The 21,251-nt window shown below is 37.1% G+C and overlaps 1 protein-coding gene across 2 annotated transcripts; it reads right to left on the bottom strand.

Moving 5' to 3' along the window:
• Positions 1-270: 270 nt before the first annotated feature.
• LOC148371734 (melanocortin receptor 5-like) lies at positions 271-17,595 on the bottom strand. Of its 2 annotated transcripts, XM_088326295.1 has the most exons (5): positions 17,513-17,595; positions 10,768-10,966; positions 8,841-8,947; positions 4,941-5,129; positions 271-3,238 (listed from the first exon to the last, which is right to left on the bottom strand). In XM_088326295.1, the coding sequence occupies exons 2-5, from the start codon at positions 10,900-10,902 to the stop codon at positions 2,668-2,670; spliced, it is 1,002 nt and encodes a 333-aa protein (XP_088182421.1). In that variant the 5' UTR covers positions 10,903-10,966; positions 17,513-17,595; the 3' UTR covers positions 271-2,667. The 2 variants fall into 2 exon arrangements, with proteins under 2 accessions (XP_088182421.1, XP_088182422.1); XM_088326296.1 differs by lacking the exon at positions 4,941-5,129.
• Between the last annotated feature and the right edge of the window lie 3,656 nt (positions 17,596-21,251).

Here is a 21,251-nt window from a genome sequence, read left to right on the forward strand (position 1 = left end):
ACGAAGGTTAAAGAATTGAGAAAACAGAAAGTCGTCCTGAAAGACATGTATAAATGCAAAAAAAATCATAAAAGGAAAACAGCTTTTTGGTTTATCTGATGATGAATCAGACTTTAAAGGACATTCATTGAAAACAATGTAGATTTTATGTTGGCAATGTGTTCATAGTTTACGTTGTTAATGAATGATTTTTAATTGCAGCCAGACGTATTAAATCTTCGTTTTTTCTCTCACAATGCTTAATTTGAGCTGATAAAAAGTGAAACAAAATTTTATACCCATTTTTATTCAAAAATTAAGGGTGCATGTTATACACGAGTATACGTTGTACACAAATAAATACAATACATGCGCACCGAAGAAATTGGTCTATGAATTTTGGCAAGTTGCAATTTCAACATTTTCTATTGTATTTAGGCACAACATTCCTCCAAAGTGTATTCATTATGTTTGAAATAAATTATTTATTTCTATTATTGCACAAACACAACATTTACAAATGTTTCATTTTCTTTACAGTTTATACACATATGTAGTCTCAGTTCACAATCTTAAAAAAAGAGGAAAGAAACCGGAAAGATTGGCCGAAGTTAACCAAATATACAATACACAGACCATATAAAATCTAGAGTGATGATAAAATGTTGTTATTTAATTATCACAAGAAAAAACTGTTTCAAAGAATGAAAAATGGGAAGTCCGGCGACAATTAATTGCAAATTGCTACACAAGTGAGTGAAATTTTATACACATATTCATTCATGTTGTGAGTCCTTTGAAGTTTTTTCTTTGAGTATATTCACAAATGCATTATGAAGTGTTTTAGGCATGACCAAAGTCCTTACGGTAGTAACTAAGTGCCGGATAGCCTTGCTTTTCCGGATTGTGCGTCAATGAATTTATTTATTTCTACCTCGAGTCGGAATAATCTTCCCACATTGATGAAAATAAATTACATAAAATAGAATACACAAAGATCAAACACTTCCTGCCAGCACCTTCCATCGATTCCACCAAATATGCACATTTCAACACCTGCACCGCAACTTAAACCCGATCTTACAGTGTTAAGTAAATAAATAAAACAAAAACCTAAAAAAAAAATCTCTGAAGCACAAACATGCCAAATTAACAAACGCGCCAAAGGAGGCTAACGGCTGTTTTTAAAGCAGAGCCCATAAAATAGGAGTCACCAACCGTTCTGAAGCTGAGCTCTACTCTTTTATTCTTGATTAGTGTGAAGGGCAGACTTGATTGCCCGCCATTGTTCTGCTACAGTTACTCAAAGAACCCAAAAAGCTTGCGTGCTAGAGAGGTCGGACAAATTTGGGCAAGTAAATTAGAAGAAAAAAGTTGTTCAGTTTGGTCTCTTTGATTTTCCCTAGTATTCTTTTTGTGCTTTGTATCACTACATATAACAGTGACCTCTAGTGGTCAAATATTACACAGTATCCCTTTAAATATATTTCAACTTGTGTTTTTGGTTCAGGAAAATAGGAACATTAATAATAGTTAAAATAAACAAAAAATGTCTTATCCATCAGGTAGACTGTTCTGCTGATTTTAAATGAGCTGTACAAAATTCAGAACTTTTTTACCTACTGTCGCCACCTCCTGGCTTGTGTCATCATTGAAGACTCTGTCACGGTCTTTATGTTGAGCGTGAAAGTATGTATATTTCTTAGACATGCCAGAATAGACTCTTTCTTGGTGATTGGTTAATGTTTGGAATGTACATGCAGTAGGCCTTCTCTTACTTTCACCATTTTCATGCTACTCCAATAAACAGTCACAAAGGACCAGCTGGCGTCACTCTCCACCACTCCCGCTCTTCCTCCTAAATTTTTCTCCCCGAACAGCTTTTCAAAAAAGTAAGATAAAAGCAGATAGGATTGGTGGAACAAACCAGAAGGGCTCTTTAAACTCAGTTAGGCATCGTTAACACATACAGTAGATAATAGAGAAATGATTTCACAAACTCAATTTGGTGCGGGGCCGGATCCACACTTTTTGTTATTAGGCGGGCCGGATCAATAAAATGTCAATGTCAACTCCAAATTTCTATATTTGTTTTTCAGGATTATGCTTTATCATTCAGTCTACATTAGGAACCTACCCTACATATTATAACCAACGTAGACAAGGCAGCTTTTTTAAACAGAACAGATTTATTTACAAACAATGGGGAAAAATGGTTTTCATGATTGCTATTGAATGTGTTAACTGATTTTTTAACAGTTGAGTGAATGCAGTTTTACACAAAATCCGACTCACCAAGCTATCCAAACTTAACGGTACCCTTTAGCGACCGGAGAAAGATTTTGATTTGCATTTATTTAATTTTCTTTAACATTTGATAGAAATGACCGAGAGATCTGCTTCTTTTTGACATACTCAAACAAATGATGACGGGCCGTATTAAACCATCCAATGGCCCGCATACAGGCTTGGGCCGTATGTTTGACATAGCCCCATCCTTAAATGACGCAGCCCAGCTTTAAAATGAGAAAAAATGTCTGCAAATAGGGTAAGAATCAATAGTTTGCACTGCACAATTTTACCCAGAATAACATGTTCAGACTTGACACTGTAAAATGTTATGCTTATGATGTTGCCTTTTCCAGTGTTAACTGCCGCTTTCCACGTTCACCTATCGTGTTTTTTTCTTCAGCACTTAGAAGCCAGTGCACAGAGGCTTGTGTCGCAATTCCTTAGTTTGAAACAGCAGAAGATCTCCTTAAAGGTTTTTCTCATTTCCTGACTCCTGAAGGCATAGATCAACGGGTCAATGACGGAATTGCACATGATGAGGGTGAGGTACAAGTTGAAGTGGCACATAAAGCAGACGCAATAGACGTTGCGTGGGCAGGAGATCATCAGGATGAGATGGAGGAAGAACGGAGCCCAGCAGAGAACAAAGATCCCCAGGAGGATGGTGAGCGTGATGGCGCCCTTCATGCTGGTCCGCTGATGGACGGCGTTGGAGCCGGACAGTGCGGCGATGCGTTTAGCGTGCGAACGCGCCAACATAAACATGTGGCTGTAGAGCGACGCCATGATGAGCAGCATGCAGAAGAACATGGCCACCAGGCAGATGATGACGGAGGTGGTGTCTGAGTATATGATGAAAATGATTCCGCAGCCGGTGCAGAATGTCCATATGCCCCCGATGATGAATCCAGCTCGCCTCACGGTCATGATGTTGTGGTATCTCAGGGCATAGAAGATGGTGATGTATCTGAAAAATTTGAAAAAAAAAGCATAGGGGTTTCTTTTATGTAATAGTGGTATTGGTATAAGAGTTAAGCTCTGGCCTAAAAAAAGCCTGCCCAACCCGACTCATCCTGGTAGGTATTAAAGCCCGACCCCGCCTGAGCCCGACTAATTATATTGATTTGCAGGACCGAGGACGAAGCAAACTCAAAACTTCACATTTTATTTGTGCGGACTCGGAAGGAGAAGGAATTTCTGATAACCAAAAAAAACCCCTGTCTGCTGTGATGAAATTTAAGTTAAACAAGGCTGTATAAACATTTACATATTTTATTTCTGTGCCTGTGTCGATGATTGAGATTTCTTGCCAGGCCAGGGCTGTATTTCGGGTCAGACTTGGACTTGGGCATGGGTTTAAGATCTTACTTCTAATTTATGTCAGTAAAGTAAAGCCAAATGTTTTCAACACATAAAAAGTTGGATGATCCCATAATAGTTTAAACCAGAAAACTTTAAAAGAAAAAGAAAGGAAAGGTAATAAATAATCATTAAATGACTATAATTAATTGTTAAATAACTTAAAATAACGGAATTTTTCTTGTTTAATAAACAGATATTGTTACCAGCTACAAATAACACTAGTAATTAAACATCGATGCCTTACCCTAAAAAATTGATATTTCTAAAAAAAAAAAGTACCTTAAAATCCAAGTAATGTTTTCTTTCAAATTGCATGAAATAAAAGAAATTTATTACTCCTCCAGTTCCTCATTGTAAAACAAAAACTAGAGTGCAGCTAACAGTGGTATCGGTCCGGTACAAATCTTAAAATCTATAGAGGTCAATGGCATTGAATAACTCAAAATAAGGCTTTATTCAGCTCGACTATAAATGCGGATCTATACTTGTCCAACACATTTACATACTTTACCCTGTAAAAATAAAAAAATGATAATGAATAAATGTAGTCTATTATGAAAAAAGTACATGCGATGAGAAAAAAATACTAAATGGCTTGACTTGCTCTTGGCCTCCTGATACTATCACTAATTCTATTGTTTGCGGCTTAGGTGTGTGCCGAATTTGAATCCCTGGTCTCGTGATCATCCTCTGCCATGAGGCAAACCAATTGCTTGCCTCACTCTGCATTTGTAGATGCTCAGTACAGCAAAACTTTACAAAAATGTCCATACAACTACAAAGAAAATACTGGATTGCTTGACTTGCTGCTAGCGTGCTTTAAATATCACTAATTCTATTGTTTGTGGCCTGGGTGAGCGTCAAATTAGAGCCCTTGGTCTCACTAAAGTCTTATGCCATGAGGCAAGAAAATTGCATGCCTCTCTCTGCATCTTAAAAAGTTCCATACTGTTAATAATATTCATATAACAATGTAGAAAAGCACCAATTTTAAAAAGGAAAATCCCAAAATTATGAAGTTGAATGGGAAAGAACTTAAACACTAAATAAATAGAAACATTTAATTCATATTTCAATGTTATATTCCCACGATGACACTCAACCCCACCTGCCTCCCCTGACTGCAGTTTACAGGTGGGTATGAAAGTAACATGCTACCACCGAAGTGTGAATGTAGGAGTGAATGAATTATGCATCCTGAGAGAAACGCCGATGCATTATTATTATGGTTTTTATCAGTGTTGCCCTAATCGATACAGATGATTTTCTATAGTTTTTCTAAAGTTAAAATTTGAGCTAACGTTTACCTGTCTACGGCGATGGCCACCAGACTGCACATTGATGCCACCACTGAGATGCAGATCATAGAATCAAAAACGTTGTCCATGTGCCGGATGAAGTGCTCCTCCACCACCAGCTGCCTGTTGTTGAGCATGTAAATGACGACTGTTTCCCAGGCGTTGGACATACTCACCAACATGTCGGCAACAGCCAAACTGCAAACACCACGCAGTTCATGATCAGCATAATATTAAAGAAAAACAAAAACATCCCTGCTTCCCATTTGAAATCGAAATGATTAGTTCCTCTTTCTTGACATATTCTGCAGTCACATGAGAGAGTATTATCCATTATCTTATAACCAACCTCCTCGTTCTGGATATCCAAAGTTTCAAAAGGAGGCATTTTTCGTCAAAGCACAGATTATATGCTCATCTTGGTACAAGCGTTCCTTGTTTTTGGGTGTGCTTTTTTGAATTAACCCCCGTTATGCCAAATTAGCTGTCTTCAAATATATCCTTTGAGAGAGCGTTTCAAATGTCAGCATTGATGACCATTGGCCTATCTTTTCGAAGTGAGTGCTATTTCTAAGAAACCGTATAATGCAAAGGGCGACCGGTTTCACAGACACTTCTGAAAAACGAATCCGGTACCTCGCTGGGTACTCGGGCAAATAGAAGGCATTTTTATTGCACGCCTAGGGTGCAGCTAAAAATATGGAAATAGAAAACAAGACGCAGGATAAGGTACAGGGAGGTACATAAGGGCACTTCAGGGAATATGTTAGGATTTTAAAAAACTTAAAAAAGAGCATTCATATCCAAATCATTCCAAATTATTAGCCATGTACATAAGATTGTTGGATTCTAAAACATAGGTTCATTCATTTTTTTAAAAGTATCTCCATTTTAACTAAAGATGACATGTATTGGTGATCTTTCAGAGAAAAATTCAATAAAAGACACAAAAAAACAAACTATTAAGTAATAAGGATTGTTAGGTTGGCAGATAATTTTGCTCACTATTTACCTTTTTTATTTTTATCTTATCTTTACAATTTTTGTATCTGTTTTAAAAACTTTCTTTTTGAGTTTTTTAGTAAACCATTTATGTGAGATCTTTTTTTGTTCTTCAAAGTATTATTTTCTAATTAGACAAAACAAATCATTCTTGAAATAGTGTAAAAAGAAAAAAATCAAAATAGAATCATCAGGCAACTGAACTGATAACTTTCCCAAGAAATATAAATATTTTACTTTTTCAGTGTTTAATCAGCTTTTGACTTGACTTTTGCGACTTACATTTTTTATAAAAATCATTTTATTTTTACAAAGCCTAATTTTTAAACGTTTCATATTTTGAGTCGATTGGAAGTGTTTGGCTGACTAAATATTTCACAAGGTTTGCATCACAGTAAAAAAGCTGAGAAGTAATCTGTGTATGTTTTAGATGCTTTTATCCTTCATCACTGATTCAAATGATCATTTCATTAGCAAGCTCTGCAAAAACATGGTAACAATCCTGACCATTTCATATACAATTTTAGAGAACAGAAATGTTTTAAACTTGCAGGACTACGCCTATCAAGGTCTTCGGAGATTTTAGACAAAGTAAAGAAAGGTTGTGGCACAAGTGGGCATTATGCTATATCATTGTAAAGTATGTTTAGTGAATGTCTGTTTATTTTACATCGATAAATATGAAAAAATATGGGATGATCTCCAGAAGAATCAGCAGAATGTGATACTTTAGAGAGAGCGATAGAGAGAGGGAGAGGGAGAGGGAGAGGGAGAGAGAGAGAGAAAGATGCCATATTGACTGTGCACCACTCCCTCTCGATTGCATGCAAAGGGAATGAGGGAAGCTGCGGTTATTAGTTAGCAAGTGAGTCGATCTATCCCCTACCAAAATGATTGCTTAACCTAAGACATTCTGGGAAAATACTGACTGAAAGGAGCCACCAACCAGGCCTCTGGTTACACTCTAATCCAAGGGTTGCAAACATTCTGGGGGCGGCAGTAGCTCAGGAGGTAGAGCGTTCGTCTTGGGATCAAGGGATCCCAGTTCGAATCCCGGCTCGTCCTGTGTTACATGTCGAAGTGTCCTTGGGTAAGACACTGAACCCCTAATACCCCCAATAAGCAGGTTAGCGCCTTACATGGCTGCAAGGCCGCCATTGGGAAATGTGGATCACATTGTAAAGCGCTTTGGGAAGTCATTGACTTGAAAAGCGCTATATAAATGCAGATCATTTCATTTCATTTTTAATCGGAGAGCTGCTTTTTTGTTACTGATTTTTGGCCGAGGTGCAGCTTCAGGATTACTCCGGGCGTGGTCACTCAAACCAAGTGTGCACTTCGGCGCCAAAGTACGAGCGGGCCAGAAGTGCAGCGCTGAAGTGTGCTACTCAAGTAAAAGTACATTTACTACAGAATAGTATCACTCAAGTATAAGTATAAAGTTGTCATGATCCTTTGAGTAAAAGTAAGCGCATGCTGTAAAGATCCTACATGAAGAAGAAGAAGAAAAAAAAAAACCGGCGAGAGAGAGAGAAGCCCGGATTCGGGTCCAGATCCAAAATCTTACCTCTAGTTATAGGTGAAGGTAAGCTTGGTCAACTGCTCAACATCATGACAGTAACAAAACAAATTTACTTTAAATATCATAATGACCAATGTTGTTTTTAAGCTGCGCAAGAATTTGAGTAAAGTCAGTAAACATTTTTTCAAAACCGTCTCCTTCGGCTCAGCTCACTAAAAAGAGCTACGAGCAGCTCTTAAGATTGTTTTTGTTGCTTTAATCCATGTATTAACAATTAATATGTAACATTTTGCACAACAAGACTTAAAAAGGGGTCAAATACAGCAAAAAAGAAAACAAAATACCAAAATGGAGAAATTGAGTTAAATGCTAAGATAAAAAGAAAAAATGGAAATAAGAGAGAGAGAGAGAGAGAGAGAGAGAGAGAGAGAGCGAGAAAGCTGAAAAAAATAGGAAAAGGGAAAAAGCAAGAAAAAGCTTGGAAGAAAATGCAAGAAACAAATGAAAGAAAAAAGGAAATAGAGAGCAAAAGAAGACAAAAAGCAGGAAAAAAAATTAAAAAGAAAAAAATAAAGAAAAAATAAAGAAAAAAGATTTTAATATTTGTGTGAACAAATAAAGGAAAAACAAACAAGAAGGCCAGAAAAAGAGAGAAAAAACAGGGGTTTTTGGGGTCTCTTTGACCTATCTTGTGTTGCTTTCAAATAATTTCCAAATATGTCAAGTCAATCTTGTCGTAGTTCCACTAAAAAATGTGATTAAATACAGTTTACTACTCTATTGTGCAACCTTCTAAATAAATCCCCCCAAATTAGTATTATATAAAAATATATACTTTTTAAAAGTTGTAAAAACAACTGACACGTGTGGGGCTACAACCTTTCCAATGATACATTAGTCATTTCATTAAATTCTGAAAAACAATTTAGCATTGTAGTTTTATTCAGGTTTTGAACAATAATTTGGTTGTCACACTTGAGATCGATGTTGCATATCAGTATTCCAAGTGACGCTCACAAACGTGTGAACACTCAGAGCCGTGGAAGATTACAGGGAATATTAATGATGACCCATAAAATATTTTAAGAACTAGTCCATGGCCTGCAGGGACAACATTAGTGACCCAATGCTCTAATCAATTAAACCAAAATGGACCCTTTTTAGAGTGGTTTAAATAAAATGAACAACTTTTGAAAGGACATTTGTTTCATAAAAAATGAGCTAAATCTTTGGCCCTATTTTTTATAACAAAACACCAAATTTTGTGGGGTGTACATTCACACTTCGGTGGTAAACCTTCCTCTTTTGTCATTTGACTAAAGTTATTGTAACTCTGCACTATACTGTGCAAGTTCTGCTTGTGTGCTCAGATGTTGAAGTCTTACCTACAGACAAAGAAGTACATGGGGGAATGCAGGTTCTTGTTCTTTACCACAGCCGTAATAACCAGGATGTTCTCTAATAAGGAGATAATCCCAAGGGTCAGAAAGACCTGTAGGAGAGGAAATTGGAGCATTTTAGTTTCAAGAGTATTCCACAAAGTCGATTTCAGAATATAGATAACATATTGCTGCTTCGACTGTGACCATAATATACACGTTTTTAAATAATTGTAGTACACGTCTCATACGAACTGGCAATAGGGTCTCAAATGTTGCAACATTTAATATGCGGTCAGGGGAGGGTAATAAGGATAGTGAGATTGTGCCTCACCTGTCATCATCCAAATATATTATTTAAAAATATATTAAATGGTTATATTTATTCAGTGTTAAAGTTCTTTCTCATATAACTTTACAATTTTTCTTTTTCAAAATCCCTGAATTTTCCCAGTATATTATGAATATCATTTTTTGGTTTATTCTGTTTTTAAATTTGGACACTTGCAAAGGAGATTGCATACTACCATTGTAGTCCACACAGGAAGGTTCGATCTCATGACCTCAGAATTGTGCCGGTGTTATGCCGAGAAATATCATCCTTGCCGAGATTTGCATCCCTTGGCTACTATAAGCACTTTTACCTCGTTTTATCTCACTTTTATATCACTTTTCGGGAATGTAATGGCGAACATATAACCAAAACCACTTCGTCTCGTATTTGTTGTGAATGTAATACAATTTAAACCATTCTGTCTTTGTATTTGTTGTGAATGTAATCGAACAGTAATGCACACCGTATATAAATCACTTTTGAGCAGGTAACATGTTTATTTTGCCTTTTTCTACTCAAATCGCTCGTATTAAAACTGTTATGCACTCTACCATAAAGCTTATTTCAGCATAATAATCTTTATGTTAGAGTGCATAACAGTTCTCAAAAGTGATTTATACATGGTGTGCATTACCGTTCGATTACATTCACAACAAATACAAAGATGGAATGGTTTAAGTTGTATTACATTCCCAACAAATGCAAGACGAAGTGGTTTTGGTTATTTGTTTGCCATTAGATTCCCGAAAAGTGATATAAAAGTGAGATAAAACGAGGTAAAAGTGCTGATAGTAGCTAGGGGATGCAAATGTCGGCAGGGATGCATTTCTCTGCATAACACCGGAGACACGCTAATCACTCAGCCTCTGTGCTGCCCTATGTAGTATAAGGTATTGAGCAAAAATAAAACTTCACATGGTGAATAAGATACGCTTTGTTTTACTTTTAGAGCACATCAAGAACCCAATATTGTTTGAAACACACTCAAGGACTTCTTGCATCTCTCTGTCACTGGAGTGTCAATAATTGAAATTAGGATAGACACAATTCATCTATCAATGCATTTTATATATGTAATTGTAAGACACATGTGGGGCAGCGTGGCAGTGCAGTGGTTAGCGTGTGTGCGGCAGAGTTTTGAGGTCATGAGATCGAACCTCCTGTGTGGAGTTTGAATGTTCTCCCCGTGCTTGCGTGGGTTTCCTCCGGGCAATCCGGTTTCCTTCCACATTCCAAAAACATGCATGTCAGGTTAATTCGCCGGTCTGAATTGTCCCTAGGTGTGAATGAGCGAGCGAAACGTCTGTCCCTGTGTGCCCTGCGACTAGCTGGCAACCAGTTCAGGGTGTTCCCGGAAGACGGCTGGCATGGGCTCCAGCACCACCGCAACCCTACAGAGAATAAGTGGTGCAGATAACGGGTGGATAGACGTAATCAAACACCAACATTCACCTGTAATTTCGTCACGTCTTTTTTTTTCTCTAAATGTCACAAAACACAAAAAAATTTTTTGTATCCTGATTACGTAACGCCGTTAGATTTATTCCTTTTACTCACCAACCTGGCCTCACCTGACCTCACTGGAATGCAAGGACTCACCTCCAAAGCGATATGAAGTTGCTCACATGCTACAGGTTTGCTTGTCCCAACTTTGTCCGTCAGGCTGCCATTGGAGAAATACGGCAAAGTGGAGTTTCCCGAGAACATCTCCCCGTTATAGGAGGACCCGTTCATCCCTTTAGGAGCTCTGGCGCTGATCACTGTCGTTGTTCAGCTATGGATGGCATTTTATCGCATCCTGATGGAGAATTGTCCTTTAGAGCACTGGTTCTTAACTGGGCTTACTTCAAGACCCACCATTCAACCCGAATGACAAGCAGTGACCCAAACCAAGAAACATTTCTACTTCTCAAATTTGTCCTATGAAATGATTTTGCAATTTAAAGCACAGATAGTACAATATATTAACCTTTACCAAATAACAAAATGACCGGCCAAACCAAAGCAACTTCAAGTACTGTGTAAACTCGCAGGACAATGCACAAAAGTGACTACTTAAAACTGCTTAAAAATAGCCACACACTAAGATGAATTCAAAATAATAATAAAGCGTGTACCTAAACATTGATAATTATTTTTTATTGTCATTATGCAAGAATGACAAAATCGGAGGGTTTCACTTTTTATTGAAACAAATTAAAAAGGTAAAATGTGCAAAAGGATAAAAAAGTTTTAAAAAGCATTATGTTGATATATAAGAAAGCCAAAGATTGTTTAACCATTAACTTGTAACAGCACTTCAATGGCAACACTCGTACGCCATATTTGTAGTTTGCAATCTTTTCTTCTGATATTCAAAAGTGGTAAATGTTTTCCAGTATTCCTTCTCCTTACCACAAACTTTCTTGGAACCCAGTGATATGGGCAAGAAAAGGATATAAAACCAACAAAATCACAATACAATGAGATGCGGTCCCTCTCAATTGCACAAAACACTGAACAGGAAAAAAAAATAGAGCAGGGAATTATCACCATCTTCTGTTAATGATGTATTGACTCTCTGTTTTTTGTTCTCTCTAAACATTATTTTGCCAAGGCAAAGGCCTGCGACAAACTAAAACAGTTTGGGTCTGGACCTACTAGTTGAGAAACACTGCCTTAAGGTATTATTTGAATTTGAATATTTTCTCTGCAAGACACTAAAATAAGGGTTGATTGATTTAGGGCTGAGCTATGAAAATGAGGAATAATTAGCTCTCCACTGTGTAGAGCGAATCTAGATAATTCCTACTGGATTGTATTCAAGCCAGACAACACACAGATGGAGGTGACCTTCCATTATCTCTCAAAATGCCAACATCCCCTTCAGCTATAGATTTACGGCAAGCAAATGAAGATATTTTGAAGGTCAATCAACGCTAGTTTTCAGTTATTAGAAAAATCACATTAAAATTGAACAAATACCTATTATTCTTAACCTTCTTTAATCTTATTTTTCTTTAAGACTTTATTACAAGTTTAAACTGGAGTGCCACATCAAATAAGCAATGTTCACTTTTTTGTTGTGAATGACAATAAAGACAATACTAATTTTGAATACTTTGAGATACTCACAACATGCTTTTTTAAAATAAAAATATAAAAAAAGTATATAAATATTTGAATTAACATTTGCAAAACAGACAATGGTTTGTCATAAATACCTATTTCAGCTAGATTTGAAAGCCCATTCTTGGATCCCTTTGATAGAGCAAAAGTAAAACCTTATTAATGTGGCGCATTAGTTGGTATCACCATGTTCTAAACCTTTTTCTCGACAGTAGGCAAGATCAAATTGATGACGATGCGGCATGCTTCCTCGTTAAAAAGAGTGTGTCTCTGTGCCATGTTTTAGCAATGATAATTGAATTTTCCCTGCTGGCAAATCAACACTCTTTCTCAACTTATGACTCATAAATTTGATACTGTAGCAATTTTTATGAGCTATAGTTCCCAATGTAAAACTCAAACGACTTGCTTTTATTTATATTAAAAACATAGCAGCTATACCCTGACATTACTATGTCATCAGTTCGGTTCAATTATATTCAAAATTGTTCCTCGGTTGAACTCTTGGATTCAATAATCGATCAAATAATCTGAAGAACTGTTATGATAAAATCAAATCAATATTAATTACGGTGCTTTTAATCACGTTGCCACCTCTTTGATAAAGACAAATCACTCAAAAAAAATGCAGTGTATTTGCACATGATGTCTTTTTCTTTTAGCCAGCGTGAGTATATTTTACATTTTTTATGTCATTACAATGTGATAAATCGGTGAAGTTACTACCCTTATCAGTCGTAAATGCGGCATATAGTCCATTCCCATCACTTTCCTTGCTACAAGTACAGTCATATGAAAAGGTTTGGGTATCCCTGATCATTTTCAATATGTTCCTTTATAAACCATTGGTTGTTCATCATTAGCTTTAGTTAATGAGATCATATTGCAGACAAGTTTTTGGGATTAACAGGAAGATTGAAACAATTACCATATTTTCTAGACTATAAGTCTGAATTTTTTTATAGTTCGGCCACAGGTGCAATTTTTACTCCGGTGAGACTTAAATGTGAGATTAGTAACACATTATTATATCAGAATATCTTTTCACATGTTATTTTTGCGGGCAGCACCACGGCTGAGTGGTTAGCGCATCTTTGGCACTGTTCTGCGTTCATGGGATTGAATCCTCCTGTGAGAAGTTTGCATGTTCTCCCCGTCCTTGGTGGGTTTCCTCCGGGCACTCCGGTTTCCTCCCCAATTCCAAAAACATGCATTTCAGGTTAATTGGGCGGTCCAAATTGTCCCTAGGTGTGAATAACCAAGTGAGTTGTCTGTCTCTGTGTGCCCTGCGACTGGCTGGAGACGACTGGGATGGGCTCCAGCATCCCTGCGACCCTACTGAGGATAAGCGGTGCAGATAATGTATGGATAGATGGATGTTTTTTTTTCTCACTAATCCGCAAAAGGGCGCTCTAGGCCTGTGTTAATAATTTCAACCTTGCCTTTACTTTGGCGAAATGACTCTACCTTTTTCTGCTAATCGGGACATGAACATTTATAAGATAGGGCCTTAATTTGTCGAGTGGAAACATATGTTGATCTGGAAAGGGATGGGCGCCACCAAGCTGTACTTGTCCAAGACACACCATAGGGTATGCTGTCCCTACAACCCTAGTGGTTAAAGGGGTCCAACCAAATAACCAACCAACAAACCAAACAACCAACTAACCAACCAAATATTTTCAACTTGCTCAAAATGATTATCTATACAAGATGCAAATGCACTGTGTTTTATTGTTCTAAAATGAATTACAAAGTCGTTTGGTGACGTTTGCGCTAGTGACATATGTGCGCTCCTGCTATGGGAGGACATTTCAAATACTTTTCCCCCCAAAATGCGACTTACACTCCAGTGCAACTCATATATGTTTTTTCCTTCTTAATTATGCCTTTTTTTGGCTGTTGCGACTTATATTTCAGAATATACAGTACTCAAACAAAGGTTGGCAGGTGCATATAATTATGCACCCTAACAGAAAAATGTAATCAATATTTAGTAGAGCCTTCTTTTGCAGAAATAACAGCCTCACAACACTTACTAAAGCTTCCAATGAGGGTCTGAATCCTGTCTGAATTTATTCTTGACCGTTCTTGTTTAGAAAAGATCTCCAGGTCAGTCAGGTTTGATGGTTTCCAAGTATTGACAGCCCACTTTAGCCAACAAGAAGGCCATTCCAGATCGTTGTTCTTGCTCCTTTGCATCAATGCCTTAGTAGAATTTGAACAGTGGTTAGGGTCATTGTCTTGTTCAAATATTCTCCCCCAGTGCAACTTCAACTTTGTTTCTGATTCTTGAACATTGTTCCTTAGTATCAGCAGATTTTGACTGGACTCCACGCACCCTTAAACTTAACAAGATTGCCAGAACTTTCACTGGCCACACAGCCCCACAGCATGATGGAATTACAACCAAATTTGACTGTGGATAGCAAGTGTTTGTCTTGGAATGCTGTGCTCTTCTTCTGCCATGCATACCTCCCCTTGTTACATCACAATAACTCAATTTTTGTTTCATCAGTCTGCTTGAGGTATGCTGAAACCTATTTGGACAAGCCAGCTTCATTTGGGAATGATGTGCTGTGGACTATAAATATATTTAATAAATAATAAATCTGTGGTGTGATTTATGCCTGGAGAACCCACGGGTAATCATTTTCACAAGAAGAAAAAGGTTCTTGGGTTGTCCAGGGTTAAAGCGGGCTGTCCATGCTTGGAAACCGTCAAACCTGACTGAACTGCAGATGTTTTGTTAAGAAGGCTCAAAAACACCTTCAAGCAGAATTCAGACCCACATCGGAAACTACAGGAAGCGTTTAGAAGCTGTTATCAATGCAAAACGACTATATACTGCATATTCATATCATATCATTCATTCATTCATCATTTTTCTGTTGACATGCTCAAATTGCCTACTTCCGTATAAGTAATTGTCACACGCTTTCTGTAAATCCTATAAACCTAACGCCAATTTCTCAATAACACTGTGTTTATCTTTTTAAAGATATAAATAACTAAAATTGCTGATCGGAACAACCAATGAATAACATAGTAAAATGTTTAACATTATCAAGGATGCGTTTACATATGACTGTTCATCAGTATTCAAATATATTATGATGAGTAAATAGACTTGTTATTGAGAATTTTAAGCCACATACGTTGTTAAACATTTATTTAATGAAGACCTTGATGAAACTTGCGGACAAGAATATGACTTTCAGATTCAATTGAACTACTCAATATATAAAAATTGTAAAATTAAGTATTGACTAAACTAATCAAATTGTAAAGCCAAAGAAAGTAGTTTGCCATCACTCACTGGGTTTTAAGCTACAAACTTTAGATTAAAGTTAGGATTGTGTATTTGGCTTTAAAGATGCTCGATTTATTTCCGGCCAAGAACGCCTTTTAAAAACGTAATAATCAATTAAATTGAATAATTAGAAAACTGTATTTGGACATATCAACATGTGGGGATTCTGTTGATGAACTTGTTTCTGATGCAATTTAAGATCTGGCGATCCAAGATTAACAGAGTTTCTTTTCACAAGGTACATGAAAATGTATATGAAAATAAAGACATTTTAAAAAAAATCAAATACCAAAAAATAATTTCACTGAAGCTTGACATTTCTTTTTTTTAAAATATGGATTTTGACTACTGGAAGGCAAATTTATACATAATTGATATTACTGAGACGAATATGTTGAAAGGTTTAACTGCAACCAAATGGAACACATTCTTGGCTATTTTAAATTGTGGTCCCTTGACCCTTCACACGATAATGTATCTGGCTGAAGAATAATGCCCTTATTCTATTTAGCGATTTGGTCAGCTAGCTTGCTTAGTGCTCCTCCTTGCATATCACATGGTACCAGATGTGTAAGAACAAAGTAAGATCTCAGACTGTTTACTGTGACTACAAATTTTTTTTCAAGTTGTATTTGTAGTGGTTAGATCATTCGCCAAACATATGAAATGTCCCGGTTTGAGACCGGGTTGAAACATATGTTGGGGTGGGGGGGGGTTGTGCACCACCAGGCTGTACTTGCCCGAGACACACCACATAAAATGGCGCCCTGACAACGCGGGTGGTTAAGTCAAGTCAAGTCAAGTCATTTTTATTTGTATAGCCCTTAATCACAAATAGTCCCAAAGGGCTTCACAAGTTATTACATATAAGAAATGTCGGTTAAGGGATCCATCCATCCATCCAATCATTTCATATATGCAGTTATATACGTTAACCTAATACGTATTAACAGTTTCCGTACTATAGCGCTTAGAGTCGTCCCACTGCTACTTTATTTCATACTCGCAATGCTTTGTGGTCATTATCTACTAGGTGAATGAGAGTCAATTTTCTCTCCTTTTCAAAGTGCGTAGTCGGTAATTTCCAGTGCATTATACTTATGTTCCCTATACATTGGGACACCCCTATAAAATCGTGTGTCCCTCGGCAGTGCACTATATGGGGGTATCCAGACATAGCCCATGTCTTGTTTATGGCATAAAGCCCATCATTTGCCATTATCCCTCCTGTGCCTGCGAATATAAATAATGGAACATTTTGCTAAATGACCTTAAAGTTAATTATACTGGACATAAAGAAAGCAACTATTTGGGGGAGTTCGGCATATATATATATATATATATATATATATATATATATATATATATATATATATATATATATATATATATATATATATATATATATATATATATATATATATACGTGAGAAATAATATAAAAATGCAAAGAGCATAAAACGACTGAAAACCTACCAAAACCTGGCCGTCCCATCTAAACATTCAGCCTGAACAATATATGGCACAATTAGGGATCCCCAACCTTTTCTGACAATATTCTTGCTGCCCTGCCCAATAATACCATTAGTAACAATAACAATCATTTTACTAATAACAATGAGACTAATTCCACTGTGTAATCTCTGGACCCTTAACGATGTAAATAACATGGGAAAAGGCATTCAATTTTTTTTTTCACTCGCAGTACCAGAGACGAATGTTGGAAAATGCCGGAAAACAGCCGTGAGTCATCACACAAGACTGAAATGAAGGTTTCTGGGGACAGCAAATTAAAAAACTGAAGATAATCCAAACTACTTTCACCACTAACCGTTCAAGTTTACTCTACATACAAAATCATAGCTCACACACACATACATGATTGTGATTATTTCTTCTATTAAGCAAAGATGAGGGACTCACCTATGGCGGCAGCAATGACTCAAATCCTCTCCTGTGTGTTTTCCGTGGGCGATCTGTGTTGTTTCTTTGTGCAACATCTGACTGGAGACTTGATAACTCGGGCGTGAGGATGCTGCTCGGTGAAGGGAAGAGAGATAGCGAGGGTTGGCTTATGAAGCATGTTGTTTTTCTGTGTTTAGTATCAGGAAGCTCATGACAGCATTTATCAGATATCTTTAATGGGGGCTGCAGCCTCAAGCAGTGGACAACGTACCTGTGTTTTATCTTTTACATGTTAGCACATATGTAAAAGTCAAGACCCCCAATAATATTTCCTCCAGCTACTGAGATGATCTTGATTCATTCTTGTGACATACACTAGGAATATTTTTTTCTTTACAGTACAATGCTTCCCCCTGAATAATTTGTTGTTTATGGTATAGATGTTTGCACCTTTTTGTATTTGAAAATGAATTAAATTTCTTCCTTCATGTGTCCATTTAAAGTCTGGGTTGTGAGATGGGTAAAACAAGCAATGCAGTTGGGCAGTTATGGTAGGTTTTTTTAATACAGAATATTCCAGGCACAAATTAGGTACAAAACAAGGCTGTTTGATTCACAACTGTGCTGTCAAAATGGCTGACGGTCCTTTTTATTCTTGGAGAGCAGGTTGAAACTTTAGACGTAGTGGAAAAATCCTGATGTCAAACCAACTCTTGTCTATACTGGGTCAAGGCAAGTAATGCTAAAATTTAAGGCCTTCTAACTACAAACTAAAACACCACTTGAAACCATGTAAAGCCTGAATGAATGCATATATCAAAAAGTCGAATATTTATATCAAGGAGCAAATGATAAAATCCAAAACAATAATTGTAAAGTGTGTCAATAAGTGAAGGAGTCATATATGACTAAACAGGTTATATACTGTATGAAGAAAGCATACAATCTTGAATGTACGATATAAACTGTGACACCTGTCAATATTGCAGCATATTTAAATCCAATCATTTTGTACAAATATTTCAGTTGAGTTAATAATAGAAAAATGGAAAATACAGGCTACTGATGGTGCCTGAAAATAGCGGCTAGCGTCATTGAGGAAGCTTCTAGCATCAACCTTCTCATTCAAAGAAAATGGAAATTGAAAATGAATGAAAAAATATCATTTGAAGTCATGAGCACAAATTCAGCTTTAGAAGTTAGCTATTAGCTTTAGTATTTGTACTGTCATTGCTTTAGGGGTCATCAGCTGCGACTAGCACAACATTAACAACTAGCTTTGCTGAAGCAGCCAGCATCACAACTGTATTAGGAGAAGTATTAGGATTGGCAACAAGCATTTTCATCTAATGTTGCTCAATCAAAGAATTGGAAAATTGAAAGTTAATGCATTGCAAATAAATGATTTTTTCTTATTTAAAAAGTATTGTTTTTCTTAAACCTTTGGCAGTCGTGGGACTGAACTGAACATATTTAATCGGTGAGCTTTTAGCTTAAGGATTGTCTAGCATTGCTTTAGGGATCAATAGCTGCGACTCGCACAACATTAGCAGCTAGCATTAACAGCTTCTTTTTTTCAGTCCGGTCCAGGGCCTGCAGGAAAAATTTTGATTTAGCCCTTTGTCCATTTGACTTGGACACCCTTGGTTTTTAGTACAATGTTAGCGAGAGATTGGTACTTATGAAATGAGGGAACATTACATTATAAGGGAAAAAGCTTTGTCTTCTTTTAATTGTTGCGAGAGAACTATGGAATATGCATTGAATAAAATAAATGTTTTATACCACTTTTCCATTGACCAACATGGTATGCACAGTCAGCAGTACGTATATAATTCACCACTACCGTAATACTTGCTTAAAATTCCCGCTAAAACAATGACAGATAACATAAAATACATAGGAATATGTAATGTGCCCAACGGAAACAATCCCATGACAAAACTCAGGAAACGAGATAAAACAACCCCCTGTATTTACCGTGCGGATGACTTTGACTTCAAATTCATGATAACTACTGTAAATTGTGGATGACAGAGCGCACCTGAATAAAAGCTGCACGCGCAAGTTCAAGAACTAAACTCAATTTTGGTTTTGTTCAAACCTCAAGGCGTAAGTGTGGGGTGCATTGTTAGAGGTGTCCTTAAAAAATTGAAAGTTAATTACAACTATTTTTTGCACCGCTTATCCTCACTAGGGTCGCAAGGTGAAAGTTAAATACGTTCACCATTAAGTATGTGTTTAATATTCCCACCTGAGTTCAAAGACCCCTTGTGTTTTTTTCCCACGATGCCCATGTGCCAATAAATTATCTTTTGGAGAGCCGTTAGGGGTGAATTCATTAGATAAGAGGAATGGGGGGTGGGGAAGGGAGGAGTGTTTTAATCAGCTCCACCGTTTTCCTCTGCTCCTAATTCGCCTAGGTCGTGTGTTTTCGGGTCATGAAACCATTCAAGATGACGATTTTAAAAGCGAGCACATATTTACTATTGCACAAAAAGAAAACGATAATGAGGAGTACATCAAACAGACGTGTCAATTTTCCTGTCATTAGAGATTTCTGCGGTAATGGAACAAATTGCATTTGCTTGACATCAATCCTCGTGGATCAAAAGAAATTCCAGCGACCTGACATTGGCACTGATGATATGGAGTGAGAATTGTAGAGGTTTTTTACATACCTATAACCAACCTGTTCATTTTGGATGTGTAAATTGACGACTAGATTTGTGGGTGAAAATGTCTATATATTATACATTGAGTACATTACAATATTGTACATTGGGTACGTTGTCAATTTTGAATAAAGTTTCCAGACGTCACCACAATGTTTTGTACGCAAATTTATATGCTTGCCATTTTCTTAAGTCTCGCTCAGCTATATACACAGAAGGATATTACAGGTGAAGATTTTTTTTCTGGTCCGCACCTGTTCTAAGCCAGCTGCCAGGCGCCCTAAAATGTGGAACCCCGACGAGCTAAACACAACTCGATTCTAAGCTGTTTTTGGGCATGCCTTAAATAAAAGTGATTGGATCCAGCCCACAATCCAAAGTCCAAAAGATGCTAGCTGGGTTGTACCTTGGACCAAAACATGAAAAATATGAGGGCCACTTGGATTTTCTTATAAATTTATATTGACACAATGTTATTTTCTTTTTTTTTATTGCAATGTTGCACATTTGGGTATTTTAAAAATTACACAGAGTGAATCAAGGAAGCAAGGTTTTGGGTGCTCTGAGGAGAGTGATGAACAACAAGAGTATGAGTATGGATGATAGGAGGGGACTGTATAAGAGTGTGATTGTGCCGACTGTGTTGTATGGTGCAGAGACTTGGAGCCTGAACGCAGATTTAAGAAGGAAGTTGAATGTTTTTGAGATGAAGTGTTTGAGGACTATGTTAGGAGTGACAAGATTGGATAGACTGAGAAATGAAATTGTGAGAGACAGAACTGGAGTAGTCGTGGAACTGAGCAAGCGTGTTGATAAGAGAGTACTCGGTTGGTTTGGACACATGGAGAGGATGGATGAGGAGCGAATGTTGAAGAGGATCTACAGAGCAGAAGTAAATGGAAGGAGACCAAGAGGAAGGCCGCGATTGACGTGGATGGATAGTGTTATGAGTGCACTGCAGGAAAGAGGTCTAAATATTATGGAAGCTAGAGCTCTTGTTGGTGATAGAAAGGAGTCGAGAGGTGTTGTGAAAGGATAGTGGATTGTGGATGCGTTCTTAAGGATGGGCTGGGCACCCGTAT

The sequence above is a fragment of the Urocampus carinirostris genome, chromosome 2 (assembly GCF_059441175.1).
Source record: "Urocampus carinirostris isolate Australia breed hairy pipefish chromosome 2, RoL_Ucar_1.0, whole genome shotgun sequence".
Classification (NCBI taxonomy): Eukaryota; Metazoa; Chordata; class Actinopteri; order Syngnathiformes; family Syngnathidae; genus Urocampus; species Urocampus carinirostris.